Below are 14,382 nucleotides of genomic sequence, written 5' to 3'. Positions count from 1 at the left end.
ATTAAATGTTTGTCCGTATAAGAATATTCATCCTTACAAAGGTTTTGAAAAAAAAATGTTTTACTCAATTTATACATTTACAGTAAATTGTTTTATAATATCATATTAAATTTCCTTCTTTTGAGTCTTAATTTTCAAAGGATTTGCTGCTTGAAACCGGTCTGTGATGCTTCAGAAAGTTTCTTTGCGTACATATCCAATCTTTCAGTCATCTGCAAAGTTAAAAAGCCAAAGTTTATATTACATAAACTGAAAGATTTTTAAAGATAATTTTAAATATTACATATCAAGTACATTATTAATATGAAGAATAGAAACATTGTGTTTTTTTTTTTAATTTCGCAATTCGTGGACCAAAATCGTCTATTTTTATCTTTTTATGATTAGAATAATATATCCATGTATTGGAATCGTCTTTATTTTATAAGACACGTGTTTTAGTGTCAGATAAAACGAGCAGTGGTGATGTACAAGTTTTAATACAATGAACTTGTATGTAGTTTAATACCTATTTATTGCAAAAATAATAAGTCTTTTAACTATATAATGAATTGAAAGTTTAAATACAACGATGTGTTTCATAAATGTACTATTAAAAAATATGTTATGTGTTAAATATTCTAAATAAATCAAAATTTTGTGCAGTTTTTATGTAATCTCGTGTACGTTTCTTACACACACGCACGCGCGCGCGCGCGCGCGCACGCACACACACACACACACACACACACACCAATAATTTCAATATGTACGATTTTTCCGAGCAAATATTAGACATCATCATTCTATGTAAAAACAATTGACATTAAAATAATAATTCGAAATACAGTTTTACCATCTCATTAATGGCAAAATAATGCACAATTAACAAATATCGGACCATACATCAAAAACTTTGTTTTCATGGTCACTCGTGGCCATCGCATCTTAAACGCGGGATTAAAAATCTTTCAAAGTTAATAAGAATTTTGTAAAATCCTCAAACGTTAAACTCACCTTAAATCCCCATTCGTCTTTCGTTTGGCGACACAAGTTCAGATCAAGTTCGGCAACCAGAAGCCCGTCCTTGTATCGAGATAATCCACGCGTTCTTGCGCCATCGGGCGCTGTGACGTAACTCGAGCCGTAAAAGTGGCCAAACTCCTTGTGTGCGGGTTTCGTGTCGCCCGATGTAAATTCATTGGGAAACTGTTCAGTGCCGACACGATTGATGGCACACGTGTAGTAACTGTTGGCTATCGCCGCGTTCCTAGCCTCGATCGGCCATAGCGGCTCCGAAAGATTGTCCACCGTTGCCGAAGGATTAAATACAATCTGACATTCAAACGAATAGTCGCTTTAATATGCGATCGACTGTCTTATGCATTATTAATTATCATTAAATAATTAATGCGATATAGTCGTAACTACGTAATGGTTGATTATAAATCAAGAGATAAGTTTCTCGGTGATAGATAATATGACCAAGTAGTGAAAGATATTTTAAATATTCTTAACGTGCAGTTTTTCATTTTATTATAAGTTTACTTTATAAGTTAAAAATACATGTTTGAAAGAAGAACTGTGCTTTCGTAGTAATTGGCTATGTTCCTTGCAATTCCATACATCAAATATCACGGCTAATCGTTATAATAAATTCGAAATATTTGAAAATATTTGCATTTTATATAGGAAAGCAAAATTTCAAATAGCCGTAATTTTAAATATTAATAGATACTCTCCTAATATCCATTCGCAAGCATCATAATTACAAATCTGTTTATAATCTGCTTTTTTTTTTACCGTAAATTAATGTTTGCCTGCTTATCGAATTAATGTACCGTACCTAATACTATGGAATGTCGATATAAAAGTCATCTCACCTCAGCACCGTTAATACCAAACATGAGCCAGTTGAGAGGATGATGTCGGCCATAGCAGATATTGATTGCGATCTTGCCAAAAGGAGTGTCGAAGACGGGATGTCCGGTATTGCCCTCCATGTAGTAGGTCGACTCATTAAAGTCACCTACGCGGGGTATATGATTCTTCCTGTGCTTGCCGATAATAAGACCATCGGTGCCGATTACCACCGCCGTATTCCAGATAACGTCGTCTTTGTTAATGTCTCGTTCCAGAATCGGCGAGATTATCACCATATTGTAACGCTGAGCGAAAGTCGAAAGCAGCTTGTACGTGGGCCCGCTCTCCGCTTCCTCGGCGAATTCCGTCCAGGGATACTTTTCGCGCGTACAAAAAGCGAACGGCATTGCTAAAATTATTTCGTAATTTCATTTCCGCGCTTCCATGGGCTCCCGAACGATGCTCGACTCCGACATTACATCCCATAATTATTGGCGGAAAGAGTTGTGTGCGACTTGAGCACATTGAGCAAGGAATAATTAAAAAGTTACTATCACCGATAAACGTACGAAGAACACATCCGTCATTTCACAGTGATTAGAAAATATATTTGATTGACGAGAATAGTTGAGAAACTTTGACCTTAACTGGTCGTTATCGTATAATCAAAAAAATTCTCACTCCAAGTCTCCTGCATACAGACGATGTTGGCGCCGCACTTGGCCGCGTGCTCGATGTACTTGCCGACCTTATCGTGTATCGCTTTCCTCTGATCGGCGATCGGCTCCGAGGTAGGCAGGACGATCGTATTCTGGATGAGGCCAACTCGGACGATTCGCGGATCGCGCAGCTGTTCCGCCCGGGCGCCGCCCAAATGCCAACCCACCACCTCGCATTTGTCATCTTCCAGCGTAGGAATATCTAGTTTCCTATGTGCATGACTTTCCTGTAGTTTATGGTTTACATCAAAGAGTCTAGCGGCTCTTTAAAGTCCTTAAGTCAATGTGTAATGTACTTTTTAAATTTTGAATACGCAGCCAACCTCAAATGGTGTAAAATCAACACCTTCACAGAGAAAATTACTGTGTCTACAGAAGTATATTGAAACTAAAAGAAGACGAAGAAAACAATTGACTTTGCACAATTATCTACACGTAATAGCTAGGCAATTTAGTTGTGCGATTGTATTTGCTTGAGATGTAATAATAATAATCTTTAAGAAGCTGTATGGAAAAATCGCTATGGAAAAAAAGACTTGTAGCATAAAGTTACTAGTACTGAAAAATAATTTGAAAAATGGAAGAACTTAAAACATCGATACTCGATGCAACTGATTGATTTGCTTAATAGACGTTAAATAAATAAATTTAATAAAAATAAAAAAAATAGTGACGAATTGTATATTTGTTATCAATACAAATCCTTTAATTTTTGAAATGGATAAATTATCGGTAAATCTTAAATATTTTAATTAATGAATGTAAAAATCTTAAATCATAAATGCTTCTGTACGGCTTTAATAACGTAATAAGTGCATTATGACAAGCTATAATAAAATATCAATTTTTATCTCTGCATTATCGCGCAATTACTATACAAAAAGAGTCCGTTATAAGTTCATTCTAATGGATATTAACAATTTGAGGTCAGTGTGTTGTATTGTAATTGACACATTACAAAAAGTGTCTCGATTATTTTTAGGATACAATAGTGAATTATAATAATAACATTAGATTGTACATTTATAAATGCTATTTTTCATAATAGCATTAAGCGTATACTCACTTCAACTCCCGACCATAAATCAATTTGGTGATGAACGGTTTGCTCGAGTCGCTGATTTCTACATCCAGGATGTCTTCTAGTGTCAATTCACTGAATTTGTGATTCATCATCTTTTAATTTTTTCAATTAACACGATATTCATGTAGTATTTCACGCTTGTATGAAACTCCTCATTTACTCCAATACCACCGGAATAACAATGGAGAGCTTTACGTTATTCTTTTTTCTTTTTTTTTCTTTTTTATTCTTACCAACCACTTTGCCAATTTATATTTGCAATTTCGTGTACACAAAAATCAGCTACGAATAGACCAAAATATAAAGACAAAAAAATATACAAAATATGTGAGTTTATATATTAATGACATTGATATTGTTATTACGTATTTTCATTTTTCAAATTTATATTTCAAATGAAATATTACTATTTTAATTTCTTATATATATATATTTATATAAAATAGTATTGCATCAGTTGCATTAATATAAAATCTCAATAAAATATTGCACGCTGATGATGAAAAATAAAATTCAAATGATAAATAAATAACAAATAAAGAGGAAAAAGAAAATAAGGACATAATAACTGCCTAAATTATGTAGCATTTATTTTTTGTTTATTAACCAATTAATATAATTGATATTGAAAGAAAAATTTTAAAAATATAAAAAATAATTGATAAATTGAAATTATCATATAACTTGAAATTAACCATTTTCATCAAACGATTATACATAATTCTACTTTCACATTCGTTTAAATAATGATTAAATGTCTTAAAATAGTAAAATAATATGAAGAATTTTCAAATATAACGATTGCACATACCAAAAGAATTTATTAAAACTTACGGATTTTCTTCCATCATTCGAAACTTTTATCCAACAATAAATCATAAAAATGTTAATGTAAATTAACCGCGATACGCAAAAAAAAGTCAATCAACGATACGCCATAAGCTTCGTCCAGCAGAAGATTGTAGCTTACAATTTTAATCAGCTGTTAATATATGCAAATGCAAAACGAAGTCGATATCAACTGAGTTCGAGCGCAAGTGGGGGGACGACCAATGAGATGTTACGCTTTGCCTTCGTCTCTTACGTGTATAGATCCTTATAGTCAGTACTTAAATATTTCAATTTTGTGTGCGTACAAGCTTGGTCAAAAGTAAATAAAGGCAAATTACATAGAGAAAGCTATTTTTGAACGCAAGTGAAAGTGCTGTTGTTTTTATAATCAACGAGTTCGTTCTTATACCTACCGTAAGCTTATAACGCAACTCTTCGTCGATTTTACATTAAACAGTACGAAATATCAGAATTCCCGTTGACCTACGTAACAATTTCAAATAAATAATGTAGACAAAATTATATTGCTTTAATGAAACATCGTCTTGGAATTGTAAAGTTGAATTTTTCGCCAACTGATGGATAAAACGAATTTATTCATTTCTTCTTAATGAAATATTTCTTTGATGAATCTTTTGTTATGCTAACTCATCGATTGTATACTCTCCAATCATTTCAATGCTCTAATAATTATATTAACAAGGTATTTAAATAAAATTAATTCGATGGGTTTAATAACAATGTTAATTAAAAAAAAAATAAATAAATAAAAGAATGCATGTTGCAAACAATTAAGTAACTAATAAATAATTTAATTAAATTTGTAAAGATATTTTTAGTTTTTATTGAATTTAGTTTATTTAGTTTTTAATAGAAACAAACAAACAAAAAAAAAAAAAAAAAAAAAACCCGAAACACCAATATATTGTCCAAATGTAATAATTTATACGCTGCAGTTGTAAACGAATCTTTAGTCAGAACTTTAATTTATATATAATGTTCGAGACAACAACCACAGAAGAAGAAATAAAAACATTCGAGTCACCCATTACAACATTAAAATATTTGAATAAATTGAAATAAAAAAACGTCATACATTTTTAGCAACATGGCATATAGTAAAAAATAATTTCAAATAAATAGAATAAAAACGTTGTTGTTATTAAAAACATTTTTATTAAAAAGACTTAAGATTACATGAAAAATGTGAGATTCAATAATCGTAACGATTAAAAATGTCTTACAACATTATTTTAGACATAATAAGCTCGTAAATAGAAATGTAATATAGGTAACGTTAATGTTGGTAAAACTCGCTAAAAATTTATTGAACAAACGCGTATGAAAATCATAAAAATTTTTATAATACATTTGCCGTAATCGTAATGTGTATTATTGAACGAGCGAAATGATTTATTTATCAATGATTTGTGGTTGAAAGTCCGGATTGCTTGCTTCGGTAAGTTTATGAGCATATAGATCCAGACGACGAGTCATCTGAAAAATGAAAAATGCTTATAATACGAGAAACTTTATTTAATTTGTCTGATGATCTTGTATAAATAAAAAGGAAGGTTAAATTTTGTTCTAAGTATCGTATAAGAATTAAATATTTTAACAGATATTATGCTATCTATTCTGTTAGTGTATTAAACAGAGATGTAGTAGCACATTATATTAGGAGCACAAGATTAAAGTGATATAAAGTTAATTATCAGACACGTCTGTACACAAGTCCTTAATATACATAATAAACGGTCAAACAAACATTATAAGCTTGTTTATAAGTGGGTAAATGACTATATGTTAGCCGATGTTAACTGATAAGAGTAATTAATTAATAACTACCATTATTAATGAAATTGCGATTTAATGGAAATAATCTTGACTGTGATAAATAATTGTATAGTCTCGTGTGTGTGTGTGTGTGTGTGTGCGTGTGTGTGTGCGCGCGCGCGCGCGTGTGTGCGTGTGTGCAAATATCGATAAGTATATAAACAAAATTTTGATTAGGTTGAATTTCAAATTTGTAGCATATATTTTATTTATTTAATAAACGCATGGCAGATTGAAAATAACGTAGATCGTTGCTTACCGGGAAGTTCCAGAGATCTCGTATCTGCCTGCAGAGGTTGAGATCTATTTCGGCGATGAGGATGCCATCGCTGCAGCGCCCGAGACCCGGGGTGCGAGTGCCATCGGGGGCAGTGACGTAGCTCGAGCCGAAGAACTCACCGAGATCCTTATGGGGGGGTTTCGCGTCACCCGAGGTGAAGGGTTGCGGGTAGACCTCCGTGCCGACCCGGTTGATCGCGCACGTGTAGTAGCTGTTGGAGATGGCGGCGCAACGAGCCTCGATCTGCCATAAAGTCTCGAAACTCTCCGACGTTATTGCCGAAGGATTGAACACGATCTGCGAAGGCGACGACTTGGTTATTTACAATGTCCGAATAATAATCTTAGCTTGGCTTCTTTTTCGGGCAGATTTTGTTCGTTGCGAGGGCAAACAATCGGGCTCGTTAAGTTCGCTCCAGTGGATAATGAAAGATCACGAACGCGTGACTCCACGATTGACAACGGACTTACGATCTAAGAAGAGGGAGGTGAACGAAACTCGGTGGTATAGTTGATCAATGTGGTATGGTTTACGAAATGTAAGAGTAAATCGATAAAAAAGCGAGATAAACCACCTGTCTGAAGAAAATGAGAGGGAAAGCCTACCTCGGCGCCATTAATGCCATACATGAGCCAGTTGAGAGGATGATGTCGGCCGTAGCAGGTGACGACGCCAATCTTGGCAAATTTGGTTTTGAAGACCGGGTGTCCGAGGTTGCCCTCCATGTAGTAGGTCGACTCGTTGAAGTCCCCGTTACGTGGTATGTGATTTTTTCTCTGCTTACCGAGGACCGAACCATTGGCGTCGATGACAACCGTCGTATTCCAGAGGATGTCGCTGTTGGTGCTATCGCGTTCCAGGATCGAGGAGACGACGACGATGCCGTGATTACGGGCGAGTTTTGACACGAGGCTTGTCGTTGGGCCATTTATCGCGTCCTCTGCGAATTCCGCCCATGGATACTTTTCGCGCGTGCAGAAACCCATCGGCATAGCTAAATTTCAAACATTCTTATGTGGCTATGACGTCATTGTGATGGATTATTTAATTTCTTTCTTCTTAGAAACTATGCGACAGTTTACTTAACGATTAAGCAAATTTACGATTCTGAGCCATTTGCATTGTCCTAATATAGCGATAAAACTTTAACAGATTGATTTTCGAATTTTCAATGCTTTTTTTATTTAACTCTTGTTAAAATTTTCAGCTTATGAAAATCATTAATCACGATGATAAGTGCAGCGTGATTTATAAAAGGATAAATAAATGTTGAATAAATCAATAATTTATTCGAATAAATTAAAACTTATTACATCATATAGATCTTCTTTATTTATAATAGTTATTTATTATTAGATTATTTTTCGCAGAGTTTTTAGAATTTAATATCTATTTTACAACGAACCCTTTACGAATATACATAATTCGTCTACTTTTCAAGGTTGCGGCAGGCATTATTAAAATTAATTGTATTATCAATGAAATTTGAGTATTCGACTTAATGTGTTAATTAATACACTGGAATAATACATCAAGAATATATTGTATGTAATTAATGTGGGACGCGACACGTTAAAAGAGAAAATTCTAGTAATTCTTACAGTTAGAAAATTAAAAATTATATATTTTATGTATATATATATAATTCTCATATTTTATTTAATACATAATGAGCGATATAATAATTAAGAGAATTTCGTTAAATTATTTAATAAGCTACTTTTCACAATTTAATCAATCCGCGATAAATTAGCATAAATTACAATGAAATTTCTTTTAAAATTCACTGAATAAAAAATTTGAACTCTGTATTATACTAAATTTTGATCGATCGATGAAAAGTGATTTCCAGATAGCACGGATAATCATACAGATTATTCGTGGACTCGCAAAAAGGAAACGAAAGACCAACAAAAATCCTTGAGTATCCACGCTAATACTCACTCCAAAGTTCTTGCATACAGACGATGTTGGCGCCGCACTTGGCCGCGTGCTCGATGTACTTGCCGACCTTATCGTGTATCGCTTTCCTCTGATCGGCGATCGGCTCCGAGGTAGGCAGGACGATCGTATTCTGGATGAGGCCAACCCGGACGATTCGCGGATCGCGCAGCTGTTCCGCCCGGGCGCCCCCCATCTTGTAACCTTTAATCTCGCATTGCAAATTTTTATCCAGAGTTGGCAGCTGAATTGACCTACGATAATCGATACCCTTAAATGCATTATGTTAAATGTGGATTCGTTGACTTCGGGCACGTGGGGTGAGAAACTTCAAAGATCGACAATGCCTATCATTACACATTGTCGCACATTTTCATAGAATAGACTTGCATAGACATGCTAAATTATGCATATTAGACTAACTGGTTTAGCCTGTCAAGTATTATGGTTGAGTAAGCAATTCGACGCTAACGACATTCTTAATCCAATTTTGGCCATTGTTTGTTAACTCGCTGAGCACAACATCGTTACAACATGCTCACATCGTGCAAAGCCGTTAATTTTTTAGGCAAAAAATTATACTATTCTTATTTATAAGCACACTTTTGAATTTATTTGATATTCTGTAATGAATGGAGAGAAATTTTTTTCAAAAAATTCATCAAATATATTCAACTATTTTTATTTCTATATTTACTTGTAACGTAATAAATGTATTATCATTCACAATAATATAGTATTTCGGTAACTCGGTGTACAACTATTTACATTTTTCCAATATACTTCACAAACATATTATCTGTGTTTATTAATACATTTAAAAACAATATTTTTCATTGAACTTTGTAGGTGGCAGTTGACATATGAATTTGTATATTAAAAATTTTTTTTAAATAGTTCTTTTAGAATACGTAATCTCTTGGTTTGATTATCAACATTAATTTAATCATTACTTTTAACAAAATTCAACACTAAATATTCGTAATTATATTCATATTCGTTACAAAGATTATTAAAATATCAAAAAAATTCTGAAAAATTATACGCGGTATATCATGATCCATGAATATATTTTTTTCTACTTGCGCTATTATTTCCTATTATCAATGGATTTACGATTACAATACAAAATACATTATTTTTACAAATTCTATAATATTCTATAATAAATTTCAAACTCTATAATAATGAATATTGAAGTTGTTAAATATTAATATAATTGTTTCGATATTTTTTCAAAATACATAGTGGCAAGTTTTTTATATAAATATAATTATGTATGTGAATATGAATAAATTGAAGATATTAGGTGTTTTAAAGATTGCTTTAGTAAATAAAATATCGTAAAATAGAAGAAAGTAAATTTTGAATTGAACTTAAATTGTATATAGCGTATATAATATAATATAATATAATGTAACACAACAACATAATCATTGTATAATACAATATACAATACCATACAATTGTATATGTATTAACAATTGTATGAATAAATTAGCAGTTTAGAAATTAATATCCGTTGGTGATTCATGCTCGTGTACATTAGGTATACACAAATAATATTAACGATCGAACTTTATTAATATTTCCAAATTTTCACCTGAATCGCACACAAGCAAATTACAATTTAAAAGAAATAAATATAATACAAAATTTAAAAAAATATGATTTTTGGCTTAAGCTTTAGAGCACACGAGCAGTAAAAACAGTCATATTGATACATCGTTAATCATTTCTAGAATACGACTAAATAAATATCCAGAGAAAAGTCCAATTCTTCGCAACATAACGACAGCAGCTCAAGAGAAAAGGAACCCTCACTTACTGCAGATCCCGTCCATAGATCACGCGCTTAACCTTCCCCAGGAGCTGCTCTGGGATGTTGTCCTCGAGGATCTTTTCGACGCTCAATGAATCCATTTTGTGACAGTGATCGGCGTTAGTAAACTGAATCGAATTGCCGACCTCCGCCTCTATACCGTTCAATTATATACCCGCTAACAACCCCTTCCCTGTCCCTCCTGCCTACGCTCTTGCGTAAACGGCTGCAATTTGAATTTTCATTTCGAATGCTTATTTTCTGCCGTTAATCAACTAAGTGATAAATTACTGAAGCTAAGAAAAACAGCGAGATAAATCGCGAGATACCCGCGTTACACTTGAGGGAGGGGGTGACTTATCGACTACTCGTGAAAAGCATCCCGGAGATGTAAAGAGTAACCCAATCGTAAGACCTCCCTGAGTCAAAATAATTTTTTTTACAATGCCCACTACGATCCAAACGCTTGATGAGGCAACGTGTTAAATAATTGTCGAATTTATTAAATACAGTATCATTAACGATGTTTTTATTCACAATATCTACTTATATATTACCACCCAAGTTAAAAGCTGAGCACTTCTGAGAATCTGCACAAGAAAGCTGACAACTGTTCAAAGATTTAAATTTAGAAAGTGAAAATGAGAGAATCAAAGTTACACGCGAATCTTGTAAGCGAAAATACAATCGAAGTATACAAAATATCGTTGTTATTGCTTGTGTTTGTGTGTATTTCAAAAACCTCGAGTCATGCGTATTATTCGTTTAAATTCATTTAAGGAGAAAGAGGCATCAAATAATATTATTAATTTTTTTTATGTAGCTGTGAGCTAAAAAGAATATTGCAGTATTACAACTTAATATCATTAATAGCTTAATTTTCATAAAACTTTTGAAAATCTTCTTATTATGTTAAATAATATAAATAATTGTTGATCCCGTTGTTGACCCCATCAATTTTTCTTCAATAAAATTGCTTAAATTAACATTTTACATTAAAAAATAAAAAATTAATCATCGTTTCACTATGCCATTAAATTAAATCAACTTATCATAATGTATTTTATGTATTTTATATGTATGATATACTATATATTTTCTAAAATAGGAAAAAAATATTATAAACACGTATCATAAAATCGCTTTTATCCTACCAATAGTAATTGATATTTCTTACAGATTTTTTAAAAGGAGATTTTAAATGGTATCGATTTATGCTTAGGACAATGTTTATATAATTCAAATAAATGTAACCATAATTTCTTGTTCTGTAATTATAATTAATATTTATACTCATTTACACCAATTTTATATAACTGAATCACTTATGGTACAATATTTCAACTTCAATGGTATTATTTTCAGTTACGAAAAATTTTATTCGATAATTTTTATTACTATTAAAATAAAAAATATATATTGAATTTGGAATATATTATTTTAATTATTTTCTTTGTATATTTAATGAAATAGGACGGTAAACGTATAGATCAAGAAGTATGATGATGTGATGTCAAAGAAATTTATTTAATATCAGTTTTCTATCCAAATAATTAATTCTCTACGTATAAACTTAAAAATTATTCGTTTTATTAATTTTTTTATTCTTTTCTTTTTATATATTTTTAATGTCATTATTTATTACACGTGTGCTATTGTTTAATAACAATTCGTCATGGAAGTATATTAATACTTAAACAATGGCTTAAGATGCGGATGATTTAATTTAACGAATGCTGTCTTTATCACTATTGATTTGTTTAAAATAAAGTATTATATTCTATGGATCGTAATGGTCTTGAAATGCCACTGTTTTGTTTAGTTATGGAAACATTTCTAATAAATGAAATTTATGAAATTTAAATATCAATGTATTAATAATATTATTAGATATTCGATAAATTTCTGATGAAAAACAAAATATTACAAGAAATAATGATTATTTTTATAAAGAGCAATGCCATAGATTAATTTCTCCCTTATATTATCGATATTACAGAAGTTGTTGGTCTATCATTTATTTAATATTGAACATATTTATCGTTACTTCTTTATCTTCGCTCTGTATTATAGTTCCATTATAATCAGCAGTGATTTTTATTAAAATCATATATATATTTGTTTTCATTTGGATATATGCATATACATATCTATACACATACATTTATATATACATATGATTTTAATGGCAATTAATTTTTTCTTTAAAATTTTTTTTATTATTATCAACAGAATACTCATTTATGATATTGTTACATTATTATTTAGATATATTTTTTATATTGATTTATTTATATGTAATTTTTCTTGTTTTTCTTTTTCGAAATTTCTTTACATTGGAAATATTATACTTTGAGGAATATAATTATGCATCGATAACCAAGTTTATAAGTGTAAATGTATAATATCTATGCTCAATTCTTAATTAATGTCATTAAATATTATCATTAATAAACTATTCATCCTTCTATTAAGCGTGCAATGTAATTGCAAGTGATACTAATTGTATATTCGATTTTCGGCATTAATCGTTATAATCATAAAATAAAACTACTTTCGGGAATGTCATTAACATTTAAATTGATTCATTTTATTTGCTGTTTATTTTTATTTTCTATATTTATTTTAGAATCTATCAATGAATATATTTGACAAAAATAGTTTTAATAATAGAAGCCTAATAATGCCAATTAATTCATTTATTTAGATCGTTATATTTCATTCTAACGTTATAATTATAAATATCTGCAGATATAAAAGTACTGAATAATTGATATCTTTAAAATAATTGTTTTTTTTTTTTTTTTTTTAATAGCTTATTTATTTTACTACTTAATTTTCCTATCCTTTGTAATTCTAATATTTCTTATCGAATGTATAATAATTTGTTGAAATATTAAACTTATATAGCAGCATATAATTTTATTAAATTACGAGCCTTAATGATCTGAACATTTATTATGTAAAATCGAATGGATTACATAAATAATATTATTAATGCATTTCCTTATTAAATTTTTAAAGACCTTTTGTAAATTTAGTAGAAGATAAGAAGCAATGTTTCTTGTTAAGAAACAATATAAATATTTTGGCTGTTGAACGCTTATAGTGAATTATAAAAACTCCGAACCCTAAAGCTAATCACGTAAATGTAAAAAACAAATGTACGACTTCATTCACGTTGAGTTTTCAGTAGTTCTTAATTTTGTTCCAGAAGTCGAGGTCCATCTTGGCGATAAAAATTCTAGATCCAATAAGAATAAAGATAATTAGATAACGAGTGTAATTAGTTGTATTTGGGAAAGTAAATTCAGGGTCCGAGATTCATGCGTACCTTATTCATCCTTATTTAATCAAATTATTCATCCTTTCAACATTATTAAAATCAATGTAACAGATAGGTTCATTAAAATGCTTAATGAGCGAATTATTATCACAGTACAAATAAATAAAGATTTAATACTTTAAACAAATTTTGCAGATTTTTTAGTCAATATATACATTAAATTATTTATTTCTAATATTACATATTTTTTTCAGATATTAATGTTCAATTTAACTCGAAATTAACTCACTTATCCATAGGAAAAATATTGGGAAAATTTAAACCTTGATTCCTAAATATCGATTTAAAACCATAATTTGATTACGAAGTGAAATGATAAATAATAAGCTTACTTCAACGCAATTAATATCAAGCATAAAGCAATTCAAGAGTCGATGATGCTTATTAATCGCCATTTGTAATAATTCTGTCATTTTAGTCAGGCTCGAGTGTCGGGAAAACGATAATCAAAACACGCTTGCGGTAATCAGTTAATAATCAGCTCAGTTGTCCGTTCATTCGCGCATTACTTAAAAAAATTCTCATCAAGGGTACTTCTCACTATTGCTCGAGTACAGAAAGCGAATGCCATCGCTGTTTCGAAATTGATAATCAATCTTTTTTTTTTTATTAAGTCGGCTCGAGCGATGCTTGGTATTTATAAGTAATTCGATATTATTCGTATGCTATTATTATTATTAT

General features: G+C 30.8%; 2 protein-coding genes across 2 annotated transcripts; both read right to left on the bottom strand.

Moving 5' to 3' along the window:
• Positions 1 to 72: 72 nt before the first annotated feature.
• On the bottom strand, positions 73 to 3,783 carry LOC105365099 (beta-ureidopropionase-like). Its single transcript, XM_011503189.1, has 5 exons — positions 3,628 to 3,783; positions 2,524 to 2,771; positions 1,863 to 2,251; positions 997 to 1,314; positions 73 to 212 (listed from the first exon to the last, which is right to left on the bottom strand). The coding sequence occupies exons 1-5, from the start codon at positions 3,735 to 3,737 to the stop codon at positions 135 to 137; spliced, it is 1,143 nt and encodes a 380-aa protein (XP_011501491.1). The 5' UTR covers positions 3,738 to 3,783; the 3' UTR covers positions 73 to 134.
• Positions 3,784 to 5,828: 2,045 nt separating this feature from the next.
• Positions 5,829 to 10,553, bottom strand: LOC105365098 (beta-ureidopropionase-like). The gene is made up of 5 exons (XM_011503188.1): positions 10,362 to 10,553; positions 8,537 to 8,787; positions 7,198 to 7,586; positions 6,572 to 6,889; positions 5,829 to 5,973 (listed from the first exon to the last, which is right to left on the bottom strand). Exons 1-5 carry the CDS (start codon positions 10,454 to 10,456, stop codon positions 5,890 to 5,892), a joined length of 1,137 nt encoding a protein of 378 aa, XP_011501490.1. The 5' UTR covers positions 10,457 to 10,553; the 3' UTR covers positions 5,829 to 5,889.
• Between the last annotated feature and the right edge of the window lie 3,829 nt (positions 10,554 to 14,382).

Source organism: Ceratosolen solmsi, unplaced genomic scaffold, assembly GCF_000503995.2.
Source record: "Ceratosolen solmsi marchali unplaced genomic scaffold, CerSol_1.0 scaffold45, whole genome shotgun sequence".
Taxonomy (NCBI): domain Eukaryota; kingdom Metazoa; phylum Arthropoda; class Insecta; order Hymenoptera; family Agaonidae; genus Ceratosolen; species Ceratosolen solmsi.
This window is presented reverse-complemented; position numbering and strand designations above follow the sequence as displayed.